The following is a 15,868-nucleotide window of genomic DNA, read 5'->3' as shown; positions in this document are numbered from 1 at the left end:
CAGGAATTAGGGGCGGGTATTTTTCTTACAGGAACTAGGAGCAGGTCTTTCTCTTACTGGAAGTGGGGTCTAGTCTTTCTCTTACGGAAACTAGGAGCAGGTCTTTCTCTTACAGTAAGTGGGGGAGGTTCTTTGTCTTACAGATTTGTGGGGGAGAGTCTTTCTCTTACAGGAAGTGGGGGAGGGTCTTTCTGTTATAGGAAGTGGGGAGGGTCTTTCTCTTACAGAAAGTGGGGGAGGGTCTTTCTCTTACAGGAAGTGAGGGAGGGTCTTTATCTTACAGGAAGTGAAGCAGGTCTTTATCTTACAGTAAGTGGGGGTGAGTTTTTATTTCAGGAAGTGGGGGTGGGTCTTTCTCTTACAGGAAGTGGGGGAGGGTCTTTCTCTTACAGGAATAGGGGGCGGGTATTTTTCTTACAGGAACTAGGAGCAGGTCTTTCTCTTACTGGAAGTGGGGTCTGGTCTTTCTCTTACAGGAACTAGGAGCGGGTCTTTCTCTTACAGGAAGAGGGGGTAGGTCTTTCTCTTACAGGAACTAGGAGCAGGTCTTTCTCTTACAGGAATTGGGGGTGGATCTTTGTCTTATAGGAATTGGGGGCAGATCTTTATCTTACAAGAAGTGTGGGCGGATCTTTATCTTACAGGAAGTGGGGGCGGGTCTTTATCTTACAGGAAGTGGGGCGAGTCTTTATCTTACAGGAAGTGGGGCAGGTCTTTATCTTACAAGAAGTGAGGCGGGTCTTTATCTTACAGGAAGTGGGGGTGAGTTTTTATTACAGGAAGTGGGGGTGGGTCTTCATCACAGGAAGTGAGGGTGGGTATTTTTCTTACAGGAACTATGGGCAGGTCTTTCTCATACGGAAAATGGGGTCTGGTTTTTCTCTTACAGGAAGTGGGGGAGGGTCTTTCTCTTACAGGAAGTGGGGTAGGGTCCTTCTCTTACAGAAGGTGGGGGAGGGTTTTTCTCTTACAGGAAGTGGGGGAGGGTCTTTCTCTTACAGGAACTAGGAGCAGGTCTTTCTCTTACAGGAAGTGGAGGAGTGTCTTTCTCTTACAGGAACTAGGAGCAGGTCTTTCTCTTACCGGAAGTGGGAGCATATCTTTCTCTTACAGGAAGTGGAGGAGGGCCTTTCTCTTACAGGAAGTGTGGATGGGTCTTTCTCTTACAGGAAGTAGGGGAGGGTCTTTCTCTTACAGGAAGTGTGTGCTGGTCTTTCTCTTACAGGAAGTGGGGGAGGGTCTTTCTCTTACAGGAAGTGGGGTAGGGTCCTTTTCTTATAGAAGGTGGGGGAGGGTTTTTCTCTTACAGGAAGTGGGGGAGGGTCTTTCTCTTACAGGAACTAGGAGCAGGTCTTTCTCTTACAGGAAGTGGAGGAGTGTCTTTCTCTTACAGGAACTAGGAGCAGATCTTTCTCTTACCGGAAGTGGGAGCATATCTTTCTCTTACAGGAAGTGGAGGAGGGCCTTTCTCTTACAGGAAGTGTGGATGGGTCTTTCTCTTACAGGAAGTAGGGGAGGGTCTTTCTCTTACAGGAAGTGTGTGCTGGTCTTTCTCTTACAGGAAGTGGGGTCTGGTCTTTCCCTTACAGGAACTATGAGCAGGTCTTTCTCTTACAGGAAGTGGGGGCGGGTCTTTCTCTTACAGGAAGTGGGGGCGAGTCTTTCTCTTACAGGAAGTGGGTGAGGGTCTTTCTCTTACAGGAAGTGGGGGCGGGTCTTTCTCTTACAGGAAGTGGGTGAGGGTCTTTCTCTTACAGGAAGTGGGGGCAGGTCTTTCTGTTACAGAAAGTGGAGGCGAGTCTTTTCTTACAGGAAGTGGGGGAGGGTCTTTCTTTTATAGGAATTAGGGGCGGGTCTTTTTCTTACAGGAACTAGGAGCAGGTCTTTCTCTTACAGGAAGTGTGGGCTGGTCTTTCTCTTACAGAAAGTGGGGTCTGGTCTTTCTCTTACAGGAAGTGTGGGCTTGTCTTTCTCTTACAGGAAGTGGGGGCAGGTCTTTCTCTTAAAGTAAGTGGGGGCGAGTCTTTAGGGGTGGGTCTTTTTCGTACTGGAAGTGTGGGCTGGTCTTTCTCTTACAGGAAGTGGGGGCGAGTCTTTCTCTTAAAGTAAGTGGGGGTGAGTCTTTAGGGGTGGATTTTTTTCTTACAGGAAGTGGGGACGGGTTTTTCTCTTACACGAACTGGGGTCTGGTCTTTTTCTTACTGGAATTGGGGGCGGGTCTTTCTCTTACAGGACGTGGGGAAGGGTTTTTCCTCTTACCGGAAATGATGACAGATTTTTCTTTTACAAGAAGATTATACGATCTTTGTCTCTTTGCAGGAAGGTCTTTGTCTTTCTTCTCCTGGTCTACTGTCTTATCAGACTACATACATACACAACCCAATGGCAGGTTTATAGTTCGGAGCTGGCAAACCATTGGACACTGGCATGAAAAATGTGTATTAGGAAGTGTGGAGAAAGGATGTTCCAGCACCTATAGTGCTGGCTGAGTGCTGATGAAAAGGAACTACCCACTCAGAAAAAAGAGCGGATGACCAGTAACAAAGCATGAGATTCGGATCAGTTCCTGGACATATTAAACTGCTATGTGCATCGAAAGCAGTTTTAACTTGTTGTTTGTGAAAGGACAGGATCTTTATCTTACAGGAAGTGGGGCAGGTCTTTATCTTACAAGAAGTGAGGCGGGTCTTTATCTTACAGGAAGTGGGGGTGAGTTTTTATTACAGAAAGTGGAGGTGGGTCTTTCTCACAGGAAGTGAGGGTGGGTATTTTTCTTACAGGAACTATGGGCAGGTCTTTCTCTTACAGAAAGTGGGGTCTGGTCTTTCTCTTACAGGAAGTAGGGCAGGTTCTTTCTCTTACAGAAAGTGGGGTCTGGTCTTTCTCTTACAGGAAGTTGGGGAGGTTCTTTCTCTTACAGGAATTAGGGGCGGGTATTTTTCTTACAGGAACTAGGAGCAGGTCTTTCTCTTACTGGAAGTGGGGTCTGGTCTTTCTCTTACGGAAACTAGGAGCAGGTCTTTCTCTTACAGTAAGTGGGGGAAGTTCTTTGTCTTACAGGACGTGGGGGAGAGTCTTTCTCTTACAGGAAGTGGGGGAGGGTCTTTCTGTTATAGGAAGTGGGGAGGGTCTTTCTCTTACAGAAAGTGGGGGAGGGTCTTTCTCTTACAGGAAGTGAGGGAGGGTCTTTATCTTACAGGAAGTGAAGCAGGTCTTTATCTTACAGTAAGTGGGGGTGAGTTTTTATTACAGGAAGTGGGGGTGGGTCTTTCTCTTACAGGAAGTGGGGGAGGGTCTTTCTCTTACAGGAATAGGGGGCGGGTATTTTTCTTACAGGAACTAGCAGCAGGTCTTTCTCTTACTGGAAGTGGGGTCTGGTCTTTCTCTTACAGGAACTAGGAGCGGGTCTTTCTCTTACAGGAAGAGGGGGTAGGTCTTTCTCTTACAGGAACTAGGAGCAGGTCTTTCTCTTACAGGAATTGGGGGCGGGTCTTTGTCTTACAGGAATTGGGGGCAGATCTTTATCTTACAAGAAGTGTGGGCGGATCTTTATCTTACAGGAAGTGGGGGCGGGTCTTTATCTTACAGGAAGTGGGGGGTGAGTCTTTATCTTACAGGAAGTGGGGCAGGTCTTTATCTTACAAGAAATGAGGCGGGTCTTTATCTTACAGGAAGTGGGGGTGAGTTTTTATTACAGGAAGTGGGGGTGGGTCTTCATCACAGGAAGTGAGGGTGGGTATTTTTCTTACAGGAACTATGGGCAGGTCTTTCTCATACGGAAAATGGGGTCTGGTTTTTCTCTTACAGGAAGTGGGGGAGGGTCTTTCTCTTACAGGAAGTGGGGTAGGGTCCTTCTCTTACAGAAGGTGGGGGAGGGTTTTTCTCTTACAGGAAGTGGGGGAGGGTCTTTCTCTTACAGGAACTAGGAGCAGGTCTTTCTCTTACAGGAAGTGGAGGAGTGTCTTTCTCTTACAGGAACTAGGAGCAGGTCTTTCTCTTACCGGAAGTGGGAGCATATCTTTCTCTTACAGGAAGTGGAGGAGGGCCTTTCTCTTACTGGAAGTGTGGATGGGTCTTTCTCTTACAGGAAGTAGGGGAGGGTCTTTCTCTTACAGGAAGTGTGTGCTGGTCTTTCTCTTACAGGAAGTGGGGTCTGGTCTTTCCCTTACAGGAACTATGAGCAGGTCTTTCTCTTACAGGAAGTGGGGGCGGGTCTTTCTCTTACAGGAAGTGAGGGCGAGTCTTTCTCTTACAGGAAGTGGGTGAGGGTCTTTCTCTTACAGGAAGTGGGGGCGGGTCTTTCTCTTACAGGAAGTGGGTGAGGGTCTTTCTCTTACAGGAAGTGGGGGCAGGTCTTTCTGTTACAGAAAGTGGAGGCGAGTCTTTTCTTACAGGAAGTGGGGGAGGGTCTTTCTTTTACAGGAATTAGGGGCGGGTCTTTTTCTTACAGGAACTAGGAGCAGGTCTTTCTCTTACAGGAAGTGTGGGCTGGTCTTTCTCTTACAGAAAGTGGGGTCTGGTCTTTCTCTTACAGGAAGTGTGGGCTTGTCTTTCTCTTACAGGAAGTGGGGGCAGGTCTTTCTCTTAAAGTAAGTGGGGGCGAGTCTTTAGGGGTGGGTCTTTTTCGTACTGGAAGTGTGGGCTGGTCTTTCTCTTACAGGAAGTGGGGGCGAGTCTTTCTCTTAAAGTAAGTGGGGGTGAGTCTTTAGGGGTGGATTTTTTTCTTACAGGAAGTGGGGACGGGTTTTTCTCTTACACGAACTGGGGTCTGGTCTTTTTCTTACTGGAATTGGGGGCGGGTCTTTCTCTTACAGGACGTGGGGAAGGGTTTTTCCTCTTACCGGAAATGATGACAGATTTTTCTTTTACAAGAAGATTATACGATCTTTGTCTCTTTGCAGGAAGGTCTTTGTCTTTCTTCTCCTGGTCTACTGTCTTATCAGACTACATACATACACAACCCAATGGCAGGTTTATAGTTCGGAGCTGGCAAACCATTGGACACTGGCATGAAAAATGTGTATTAGGAAGTGTGGAGAAAGGATGTTCCAGCACCTATAGTGCTGGCTGAGTGCTGATGAAAAGGAACTACCCACTCAGAAAAAAGAGCGGATGACCAGTAACAAAGCATGAGATTCGGATCAGTTCCTGGACATATTAAACTGCTATGTGCATCGAAAGCAGTTTTAACTTGTTGTTTGTGAAAGGACAGCAGTTTATTTTTTTCGTGTTCATTTAAAAGGGCAGCGCTGAGTTATGTGTGAGCTTGTGTTTCATGCATTTACGGCCATTTCTGCTCATATCCCCTTTGCTTTTATGTCCCTTTAAGGTCTGCTTTAAGGAGGCCATGTTTTCGCTCCTGCCCAGAATGAGATACGGCTTATTTTATAACACGCCGCTGGTAAGCTCGTTATCCGGAGATGTGCAGGATGACAGCACAAGTATTGTTTGAAGACAGGAGATGAGCGCTTTATTAGCGCAGTAAATTTAGACGCTTTTTTTTTAAATATTTTTTTCTTCCTCCAGATCTCAAATTGCCACAGCAGCGGATTATTTCGAGCCTTCTCACAACACGTGCTCTTCCGGCTGAATATTTCCCAAGATACCTTAAAGGTGCGAAATAAATCAACGTATGAGTTTGTTCCAGGGCACAGTTCATTAGAATCATATATATATATATCTATATATATATATATATATATATATATATATATATATATATATATATTTTTAAAGCCTTTCTTTATGGATAAAGTAGAGCGCCACCGCTTGCGCTGTAAATTATGTATGTGTAAAATTATTCATAGCCTTCCAGCTCTATATGGAGCACTATTCCTCTGTGCAGGAACATATAGCTGCGGTTAAAGGGGCAGAGACTATTAAAGAGGCGCCATCAGGCCTCGTACCCTCTCTTCTGTCTTTATCTGCATCGCTGACAATAAAAGGGTAATAAACCATGAGAAAACTTATGGTCTAAACTGTAGGCAACAGACCTGATCTGTGTCGGACTGGCTAGGCAAAGGCCCGAAAGTAACATTGACTCTTGGGCCCCATGCAAAAATTACCTGGCCCTAGTACACAAATTTACTGAATCCACCAGTAACATTGACTCTCGGGCCCTAGTACATAAATTTACTGGATCCACCAGTAACATTGACTCTTGGGCCCCATACAAAAATAACCAGGCCCTAGTACACAAATTTACTGAATCCACCAGTAACATTGACTCTCGGGCCCCATACAAAAATAACCTGGCACTAGTACACAAATTTACAGGATCCACCAGTAACATTGACAGTTGGGCCCCATGAAAAAAAAAACCTGGCCCTAGTACACAAATTTACTTTTGCTTCTATATAATGTTAATTTGCCTACCTTGTTTAATTAATGATTAGATGACAAGTTTTTCTGCACATTGTGAATCAATTGTACCACTGCTCATCAGCACTCCTTCAGAGGAGGCCTACCCTAGGATTCCCCTGCTCTCCAGTCCGAGCCCGGATCCAATGATCTCTCTTCAAGAAGTCACCAATCCATGATTAGAACAAATAAAAGTCTTGGTTTTAAACAGTGCCACCTTGTGCACAGGCTGTGTCTGGTATTGCGGCTCCTTCAGATTTAAAGGGATTTTCCAACTTTTAGGAAATGCTCTAAAATATCAAACATAAGATATTCGCCCTCCCTGAGTCCAAGTCGCTACTCGGGTTTTGGTGTCACGTCACTCTGACTGCACGCATCACTGCTGCAGCCAATTGCTGAATTTGGCAGCTCATACCGTCGACGTTAGCAAAGCCTCTGAACTCAGTGACCGGCTGCAGCGGTGATGTGCACAATCGACGTGACGTCACCACTTCAGACAAAATACCGAGACCCAAGCAGTGGAGGGAATATGGCTCTGGTCCCAGGGAGGGTGAGGTGTAGAGCTTTTGGGGCCCACTTTCCCCGAAAGCTGAAAATCCCTTTTATGAAGGTAAAGGGCAATATTAACCATACCTTTCTAGTTAAAAGGCATTTCCCCAAGTACATCCCTGCAGTTAAAGGCTGTGTGCCCACGATGTGTTTTTTAAGCGTTTCCGCAGCGGCAAAAACGCTGCTGAAACACTTAAAAAACGCATGTTAGAAGGTCTGCCATGTCCCCAATGATAATCCACATGTGCTGTGCACATGCTGCGGAAATTCCCGCTGCGGATTATCATTGCGGAAAAATACGCAGCATGTCCATTAGGCTATGTGCCCACGATGCAGAAATGCTCCGGATTTTTTCCTGAGCGTTTCTGCATCTTCCTGGCAGAAAAAACGCATGCGGATTGTACATGCGGATTGTACATGCGGATTGTACATGCGGATTGTACATGCGGATTGTACATGCGGATTGTACATGCGGATTGTACATGCGGATTGTACATGCGGATTGTACATGCGGTTTCCTGCCAGGGACATGCGGATGTGAAGCGTTCTTCATTTGCATTTTCGCATGCGGGTTGTCAAGCGCTTTCCAAGCGATTTTAGCATCACCTGGAAAGTGCTTGACGACCCGCATGCAGAAATGCATGTGAAGAACGCTTCACATCCGCATGTCCCTGGCAGGAAAAACGCATGTACAATCCGCATGTACAATCCGCATGTACAATCCGCATGTACAATCCGCATGTACAATCCGCATGTACAATCCGCATGCTTTTTTTTGTGCCAGGGAGATGCAGAAACGCTCAGGAAAAATCTGGAGCATTTCTGCATCGTGGGCACATAGCCTAAGGAAATGAGTCATTGGAAAATGACCTACTGTGTAAATCAGGTTTTTATGTTAAATTTTTTTTTTTTATTTTTCCTATTACTATCTATGTAAATAAAAATAATAATACACAATCTCGCAATTTTCACACTAGACCCAATGTCAGACTCCTATTTCCTGTTCTTCACATGGACATTAGCAGCAATGGACTGATTCAGACCCTATATGTATAGAAGTGTTATCAGGCTCAGTACTTAGACAGTACATATAGAGGTGTTATCAGTCATTGTACAGGAGGAGGAGGTGAGCTGTGACATCACCTATTGTGAATGGTGGATCCTGTTATCTACTGTATATAGAGGTGTTATCAGTCATTGTGGAGGAGGAGGAGGAGGAGGTGAGCTGTGACATCACCTATTGTGAATGATGGATCTTGTGTTATCTACTGTATATAGAGGTGTTATCAGTCATTGTACAGGAGGAGGAGGTGAGCTGTGATAACACCTATTGTGAATGGTGGATCCTGTGGTATCTACTGTATATAGAGGTGTTATCAGCCATTGTACAGGAGGAGGAGGTGAGCTGTGACATCACCTATTGTGAATGGTGGATCCTGTTATCTACTGTATATAGAGGTGTTATCAGTCATTGTACAGGAGGAGGAGGAGGAGGAGGTGAGCTGTGACATCACCTATTGTGAATGATGGATCTTGTGTTATCTACTGTATATAGAGGTGTTATCAGTCATTGTGCAGGAGGAGGAGGAGGTGAGCTGTGACATCACCTATTGTGAATGGTGGATCCTGTGTTATCTACTGTATATAGAGGTATTATCAGTCATTGTACAGGAGGAGGAGGTGAGCTGTGATATCACCTATTGTGAATGGTGGATCCTGTGTTAGCTACTGTATATAGAGGTGTTATCAGTCATTATACAGGAGGAGGTGAGCTGTGATATCACCTATTGTGAATGGTGGATCCTGTGTTATCTACTGTATATAGAGGTGTTATCAGTCATTGTACAGGAGGAGGAGGTGAGCTGTGATATCACCTATTGTGAATGGTGAATCCTGTGTTATCTACTGTATATAGAGGTGTTGTACAGGAGGAGGAGGTGAGCTGTGACATCACCTATTGTGAATGGTGGATCCTGTTATCTACTGTATATAGAGGTGTTATCAGTTATTGTACAGGAGGAGGAGGAGGTGAGCTGTGACATCACCTATTGTGAATGGTGGATCCTGTTTTATCTACAGTATATAGAGGTGTTATCAGTCATTGTACAGGAGGAGGAGATGAGCTGTGACATCACCTACAGTGAATAGTGCAGTGACGTGACGTGATATGGCCGTGTCAATAGACTCTTGCTGGAAACATACACCTTATTGATTTGCTTTAACTTTAATCCTAGGAGGAGAAAATCCGAGTCACCATTCTCATCCGCAGCACAGAGTTTCGGAAAATACTCAACTTAGATGAGGTAATCATTGCTTTATTTGGAAAGACCAAATCTGAAAAAGACGCCAGAGCTTTCCCGATTGTCCCAAGCGAGTACATTTCTATCCAGTCCTTCCATTACTAATGTTTGGCATAGAGGCAATGTCTTTGGCGTTAGAAGCAGAGATTTAGGGGCAGTTCTGCGGCTGGGGAGGCTCCAAACAAATGGTCGGATCATTTCAAGGACTCATTTATAACCACAGACGCTTCGGATCATATTAAAACTTCCATAAATGTAACAAGGATGTAACCAGACAGTAACTACGCTAAACCTACCTCTTCCTTCTCTTCTCGCTCAGCTGGTCCACGCCTTGAAGGCGATTCCACTCTTCCAAGTCACCGTCGTGGACTACAAATACAGGTATGTCTGTATGGGAGCCGACCCATCTGGGACAAATCCTAAAATAAGGCAGTTAACCCTCACCTCACCCTGACAAGGCCTATTATGGCGTCTGGAGGAAACAAATATTAAAGGGATTTCCATTTTTGGAATATCCCTGTCTCTCTGGCTGCAATTTAATGTGCTGTACTCACCTTCCCCAGGTCCAGTGTGGAGTCTCCACTGCTGCCCCCACTTTCTGCTATATTGAGTTGATGGCACGAGTCGCTCAGAGCCGCTGAGCTCATTGATTGGCTGCAGTGCTGTCCACATAATCTCAGTGCTGTAGCAGGTACTCCTGGACCTGGGGATGGGAAGAAAAGCACTCTGTTTTTTTTTTGTTTTTTTGGGTGGGGGTAGGGGGGAGAGAGGGGTTTTCTGAAACCAGAAAATATCTTTAATGTCTATACTTGCTTATGTGTCATTTTATATATTTCACTAGATCTCTTGGATTTCTCGAGCAGTTGAAGATCACTCATAACTCGGACATATTTATTGGGATGCACGGGGCCGGACTGACACATTTACTCTTTTTACCCGACTGGGCCGTGATATTCGAGCTGTAAGTCCTTTTCTGTCTTCTCGCATGTAATGTGATTTCTTAGGAAATTGCATGATTAGCAATTCCTCAATATATTGGCATTATCAGAATGATTATCTTATATACAGGCAGGTGTCCTGAGCTGCAAGACCAGTGAATGCTCAACTCAATGACACCCTTTATGACTATTTTAGACAGCTCTGAATGTCTGTTATGTGACAGACAGTGATGTAACTCCCATAGAGACCAACCACATGACTGATGCTTTGTAGTATGCGTATGATGTTACCTCCATGCTGGATTCCCAGCTACACTGCTCAGTATTGCTGTACAGTGTCTTCCATGTTGCTGCTTTCGAGTAAGAATATTACCTCACTCCCTGAGCTGATATCACAGCTGCAGTGCTCATTATTGCTATCTAAAGTCTATCATCCTGTGGTTGCTTTCTAATAAATGTTGCACCGCAGAGCTGGATTTACAGCTACACTGCTCAGTACTGCTGTGTAATGTCTTCCATGCTGCTGCATTTGAGTAAGAATATTACTTCACCCTCTGAACTGGATTCACAGCTGTATCGCTCAGTATTGCTGTCTAAAGTCTATCATCCTACGGTTGCTTTCTAATAAGTGTTGCTGTGAAGAGTTGGATTCACAGCTATACTGCTCAGTACTGCTGTATAATGTCTTCCATGCTGTTGCTACTTCTGAACATGTGTTACATAGAGGCAGGAGAGCAGGAATCCCTCATGTCTGCATGTGCTGTGCATGGAGACATCATAGCTCCTCGTCTCCTGCTCGAAGAAAGCCAAAAATGAGAGCGAGAGTCTGCAAAGGGGAAAAATGCAAGATACAAGTCATACAATGGTCAGAAATTGTGTTTCTGAAAAGTTGGTGCCAGTTCTGATTTCTGAACTGATTTCTTTCCACTGATCCGGCTGTCCTTATATTCACATTTCCAGAAATGTCCGGCCGTGACGACATAGAATGCAATAAATATTTATAGACTGTGAACATAAAAGCTCGGTTCTGCTCCCACGACCCACTTGTGCAAGGTCACCTCCCGCTGCCCATATCTGTACGTGGACTATCAGAATCTGCGTACAGCAGCCGCCATTAATCACAATGACAGTGTCCCGGGCCCATTAGTCCATGCGCACCACTGACTCTGTGTATTTGTAATGTTACGCTATCAGTGTTGTTTTAGACCTGAAGGCTTACAGCAAATATTTAGATTGGGCAGGATGGGGATTGGACACGGTGTATTGATATGTAAGGCATTTAATGTTCAATAAAAGTATAGAAATGCTAAGTATGACCATGTACTAAAGATTCACAGCTACGATCAAAAGTTTTCCACCCACATTGTAAATTAGGTTTATTAGCCAAATGTGCAAACTTTCCGCTATTAGTGATAAACAACAACAATGTAAATAGCTCAACAGCGAATGTAACAAGTGGTTTCTCCAAATTCAACAGAAAATGCCACTTTTACTAACTACTGCAGGCTCAGAATTATCTGCCACTGCCATGCTTCACTCTAGGCATCTCTGAGCCACCGCCATGCTTTACTGTAGGCATCACTGAGCCACTGTCATGCTTTACAGTAGGCATCACTGAGCCACCGCCATGCTTTACTGTTGGCATCACTGAGCCATCGCCATGCTTCACTGTGGGCATCATCAAACCCCCGCCATGCTTCACTGTAGGAATCACTGAGCCACCGCGATACTTCACTTTAAGCATCACCGAGCCACCACCATGCATCACTGTTGGCATCACTGAACTACCACCATGAATCACTGTAAGCATCATTGAGTCCCCGCCATACTTCACTGTAGACGTCACCTAGCCACCACCATGCATCACTGTTGGCATCACAGAGTCACCACCATGCTTCACTGTAGGCATCGCTGAGCCACCGCCATGCTTCCCTGTGTAGGCATCACCGAGCCACCACCATGCATCACTGTTGGCATCGCTGAGGCACCTCCATGCTTCACTGTAGGCATCACTGAGCCACTGCCACGCTTCACTGTAAGCATCACCTAGCCACCACCTTGCCACAGTGTTGGCATCACTGAGCTACCACCATGAATCACTGTTCGCTTCACTGAGCCACCGTCATGCTTCACTGTAAGTATCACTGAGCCACCACCATGCTTTACTGTAGGCATCACTGAGCCCCTGTCTTACTTCACTGTAGGGATCACTGAGCCATCACCATGCTTCACTGTTGGCATCAGTGAGACATTGCCATGCTTCACTGTAGGCATCACTGAGCCACTGCCATGCTTCATCGTAGGTATCACCGGGCATCGCCATGCTTCACTGTAGGTGGGGATTTGTTTTCAACATTCACTTTATTCCTCCTTCATACATACCGCTGTTCTATAGACCCAGAAAGTACTATCTTTGTTTCATCGCTTCCCAGAACAGAATCCCAAAACTTCTGTTGCTTATTTATATAGTTTTACGCATATTGGAGCCGACTTTTCTTATGGTTTTGGGTCAGTAGAGGTGGCGTCATGGAGTTTAGACGTGGAGATCTTCAGCATTTATTATGCTGTTTAGGTTATTTGCATACAACGTCTTTTAAACTCGTGCAAACCCGCCGGGAGTTTCCAAGAGGAAGACGCTTCGGGACTCATTCTATATCTGCGCCGTATCATCCAGCAGCTCCATAAATCCATAGCAAGGTCCAGGAAATGGTTAAAGATGTCTTCTTACCCAGCAGACAATTGATTAAACATGGGATCTTTTCTCCTTAGGTATAATTGTGAAGATGTCAGGTGCTACTTCGATTTGGCCAGACTTCGGGGAGTTCACTACATCACATGGGAGAAAGCAGATAAAGTCTACCCGCAGGACAAGGTAAGTGCTGACCTGACGCCGGGCGTACAAACAGTTCTGGGGACTTACAGGCATCTCCTCCGATTACGCCAGATATAACGTCATAGTGACCGCAAATTATCCAAAATTTCCCTTTTCAACCTTATTTTGGAGGGCCCTTTCTTCTTTGTTCTGTGTCTATAAATCTGTCTTGTGATGGACACACAGGTGCTGGACCGAGTACATGCTGAGCATCTGTGCACAGATATTTATCTCCTGGAAGTAAAACTAATAAATGACAGAAAGCAGTGGTTTTAAAGGAGACCTGTCAGTTTTGCCATAAATATACACGTTTTTAGCCTGGTGTAAATGCCGCTGTTCTCCTGAATCCGGCGATGTTTTTCTTTTTTTCCTGCGCCTCTCCGTTCTTGAGATATGGCCTCTTCTTCCTTGTGTATAAATCTAGTTTTAATAGCCAAATGGGTGTGGTCCCTAAGAAGACACCCACGCATAAGATTTGATGACCACACCCACTTGTTAATAAGAATAGCTTTATATACAGGAAAGAGATGCCCATATCTCCAGAACAGAGAGGCGCAGAAACAAAAGAAAAACATCGCCGGATTCAGGAGAACAGCGGCATTTATACCAGGTAAAGAAATAACATATTTATGGTGATAGAGTATGATGGCCTATCTTATAGTATCACATTGGTGGGGGTTCTGCTCCAACCGATCAGTTGATTGAGGCGACTACAGCCCTTAAACCAGTGACGGGTCCTCATCACAGCGCCGTGCATATTGTAGTGGCTGCACCTGGTATTGCATGCCTTCACAAGAAAAAGGGGAAATATCGCGGCCCCCTCAAGCAACTGATTGATGCGGGTGTTGGGAGTTGGACACTCACCAATCTTGCATTTTAAGCCCTTCATATATCAGAATATTAGGACGAAGCGTTCTCACTTTTCCGTGTCACGTCCGGCTCGTTCACAAGGTGTCGCTCTTTGCCTTTTATTTTTAATACTCTATTGTTCTCATTATTAGGCCTCTTCTATTGAGTTGTGACACATTTCAGGCTGTGGCAGAATCAAAAGTAAATTAATTGGTCATTAGTTCAACCTGTCAATAATTCTCCCCCGTGTCTCGGTGCTGAAAAAAAAAAAAGATCAATAGTTCCCGGGGGGCTTAAATGAAAGTTGTTTTCTGTGTCCAGAATTACTTAATTAACTTGTCTTTCAACGTGAAGGATAACGTGGCAGACAATGACAAAGCTTGTTATGCCGTCTAATTAAGGGACATCACCCGACTTTGGGAGAACACCCGAAATTCACCAATTACGCCTTCGAGGTTGAGGAATTCGTACGGCTGGTCAACTCTGCAGCGGAGCACGTGTCTCGTCATCCCGGATGGCCGCAGCGAAGACCCCGCGATGAACTGTAATAAAAAAAGAAAAACAGGAAACATTTCCCCGTAGATCGAATCTCTTATTTTATAATGTCGTAAATTATTTATTTATTATAAGAAAAAATAATTAGGTAAATTTGAAGTCAACGCGTTTTATGTCTTTTATCTTTTTTTGTTTTGAGTCAACGCGTTTTATGTATTTTATCTTTTTTTTTTAACCATTATATTTTGTTTTGATAATTTTTTATTCATTTTTTTTTTTTTTTCCTCTCGGTCACATTTATTTATCCAGAAAGGGCAGCACTATCAATTAATTATTTTCTAATCAGTGACATTAATGAAATAAAAGACCAATCGACGCAGACTTCAGCATCCAGCAATGCCGCAGAGGTATTCTTGGATCTTCATAGGATCTGCCGTACGTTACTATTGGGGTTTTTCCAGCTTCAGCTAAATTTCTGCAGTCTAGGTGACAACAGATTTGATGAATCCTGATTGTGTGCGACATGCACACTGTCAGGACTCCCCTCTGTTGCTGTCTCGAGCGGTCATCACTTGCAGATTACCTTCGCACCTACTTCTCTCAATGGAGCTTGAGATGAACCCCAAAAAAAAGTTGCTAGCAAACTTGTGACTGTAGCTATGCGGTAACATGACGAGCAGGCAGCAGCGCAGAATCCTGACAGTGTGCACTTGTCACATCATCCACTATCACATAGAGTTAAGCTATGTTCACACGTTGCATTTCTTGCTGTGTTTGTTATGCAAATTTTAAGCTCCGTTTTACAGTACCAGCAAAGTCTATGAGATTTCAGAAATCTCATATACACACCTGCAGCATGCCACTTCTTTCAACGTTTTTACAGCATTTTTTCACCCATACAAAGCAAGTGCAAAAATGCAGCAAAAACGCAGGTATCACGTTTTGCTGCGTTTTTAGTGAAAAAAGCAGGTACAGCAGTATGTGAAACCCATTTATTTTTGTGATTTTCCCAAGTTTAAACTATAATGTCTTGGTGTTCATGACAGTTGAGAATGGCAGTTAGGATTAGTACAGTTTAATTAAATTAGTGATATGTGTAAAGTAAACATTGGCCAACTAAGGTGTGAAATTGAACAATGCCAGTGGCTGACCAAAGTGTGAAAGTAAACAGTGTCCTACAAACTCGCTTTTTTGTAATAAATATGTTTGTATCGGATGGAAATTATTTTGTAAACTGAATAAATTTCGTAGAAAAAAGAAGATTTTTGTATGTTGTCTTTATGAATCTGATATTTGCATTGTTCTGTACAGATCATACACACTGGCGGTATAAGGATCCAAAACATGGTGCCCGCCGCTATGATCTCATTCTGTGCTCCGTCCACAGGATCCCTGAGAAATGAGGGAGAGAATTCAATTCCTTACAGTAAATCTATTTCCGCATAGCGTTCGTCTGCCGCCATACAGGAACCATTAGGATATAATGTCTTATTCAAGTAAATGGG

General features: G+C 44.4%; 1 protein-coding gene across 3 annotated transcripts in view; it reads left to right on the top strand.

Annotated features, from left to right (window-relative positions):
* Positions 1-15,623, top strand: part of EOGT (EGF domain specific O-linked N-acetylglucosamine transferase) — a 39,582-nt gene extending 23,959 nt beyond the window's left edge. For 2 of the 3 annotated variants that reach the window (XM_073644715.1, XM_073644716.1), the window contains exons 10-16: positions 5,330-5,401; positions 5,527-5,613; positions 9,144-9,212; positions 9,529-9,590; positions 10,051-10,170; positions 12,917-13,019; positions 14,270-15,623. In XM_073644715.1, coding sequence (XP_073500816.1) covers positions 5,330-5,401; positions 5,527-5,613; positions 9,144-9,212; positions 9,529-9,590; positions 10,051-10,170; positions 12,917-13,019; positions 14,270-14,416 — 660 coding nt within the window. In that variant the 3' untranslated portion in view covers positions 14,417-15,623. The remainder of the gene's footprint in view (positions 1-5,329; positions 5,402-5,526; positions 5,614-9,143; positions 9,213-9,528; positions 9,591-10,050; positions 10,171-12,916; positions 13,020-14,269) is intronic. The other variant, XM_073644717.1, reaches the window with a different exon arrangement.
* Positions 15,624-15,868: the final 245 nt, after the last annotated feature.

Source organism: Phyllobates terribilis, unplaced genomic scaffold (assembly GCF_046119375.1).
Source record: "Phyllobates terribilis strain yellow unplaced genomic scaffold, ASM4611937v1 Scaffold_8__6_contigs__length_399053987, whole genome shotgun sequence".
NCBI lineage: Eukaryota > Metazoa > Chordata > Amphibia > Anura > Dendrobatidae > Phyllobates > Phyllobates terribilis.
Note: the sequence above shows the minus strand (reverse complement) of the source record. Positions and strands in the feature narration are given on the sequence as shown.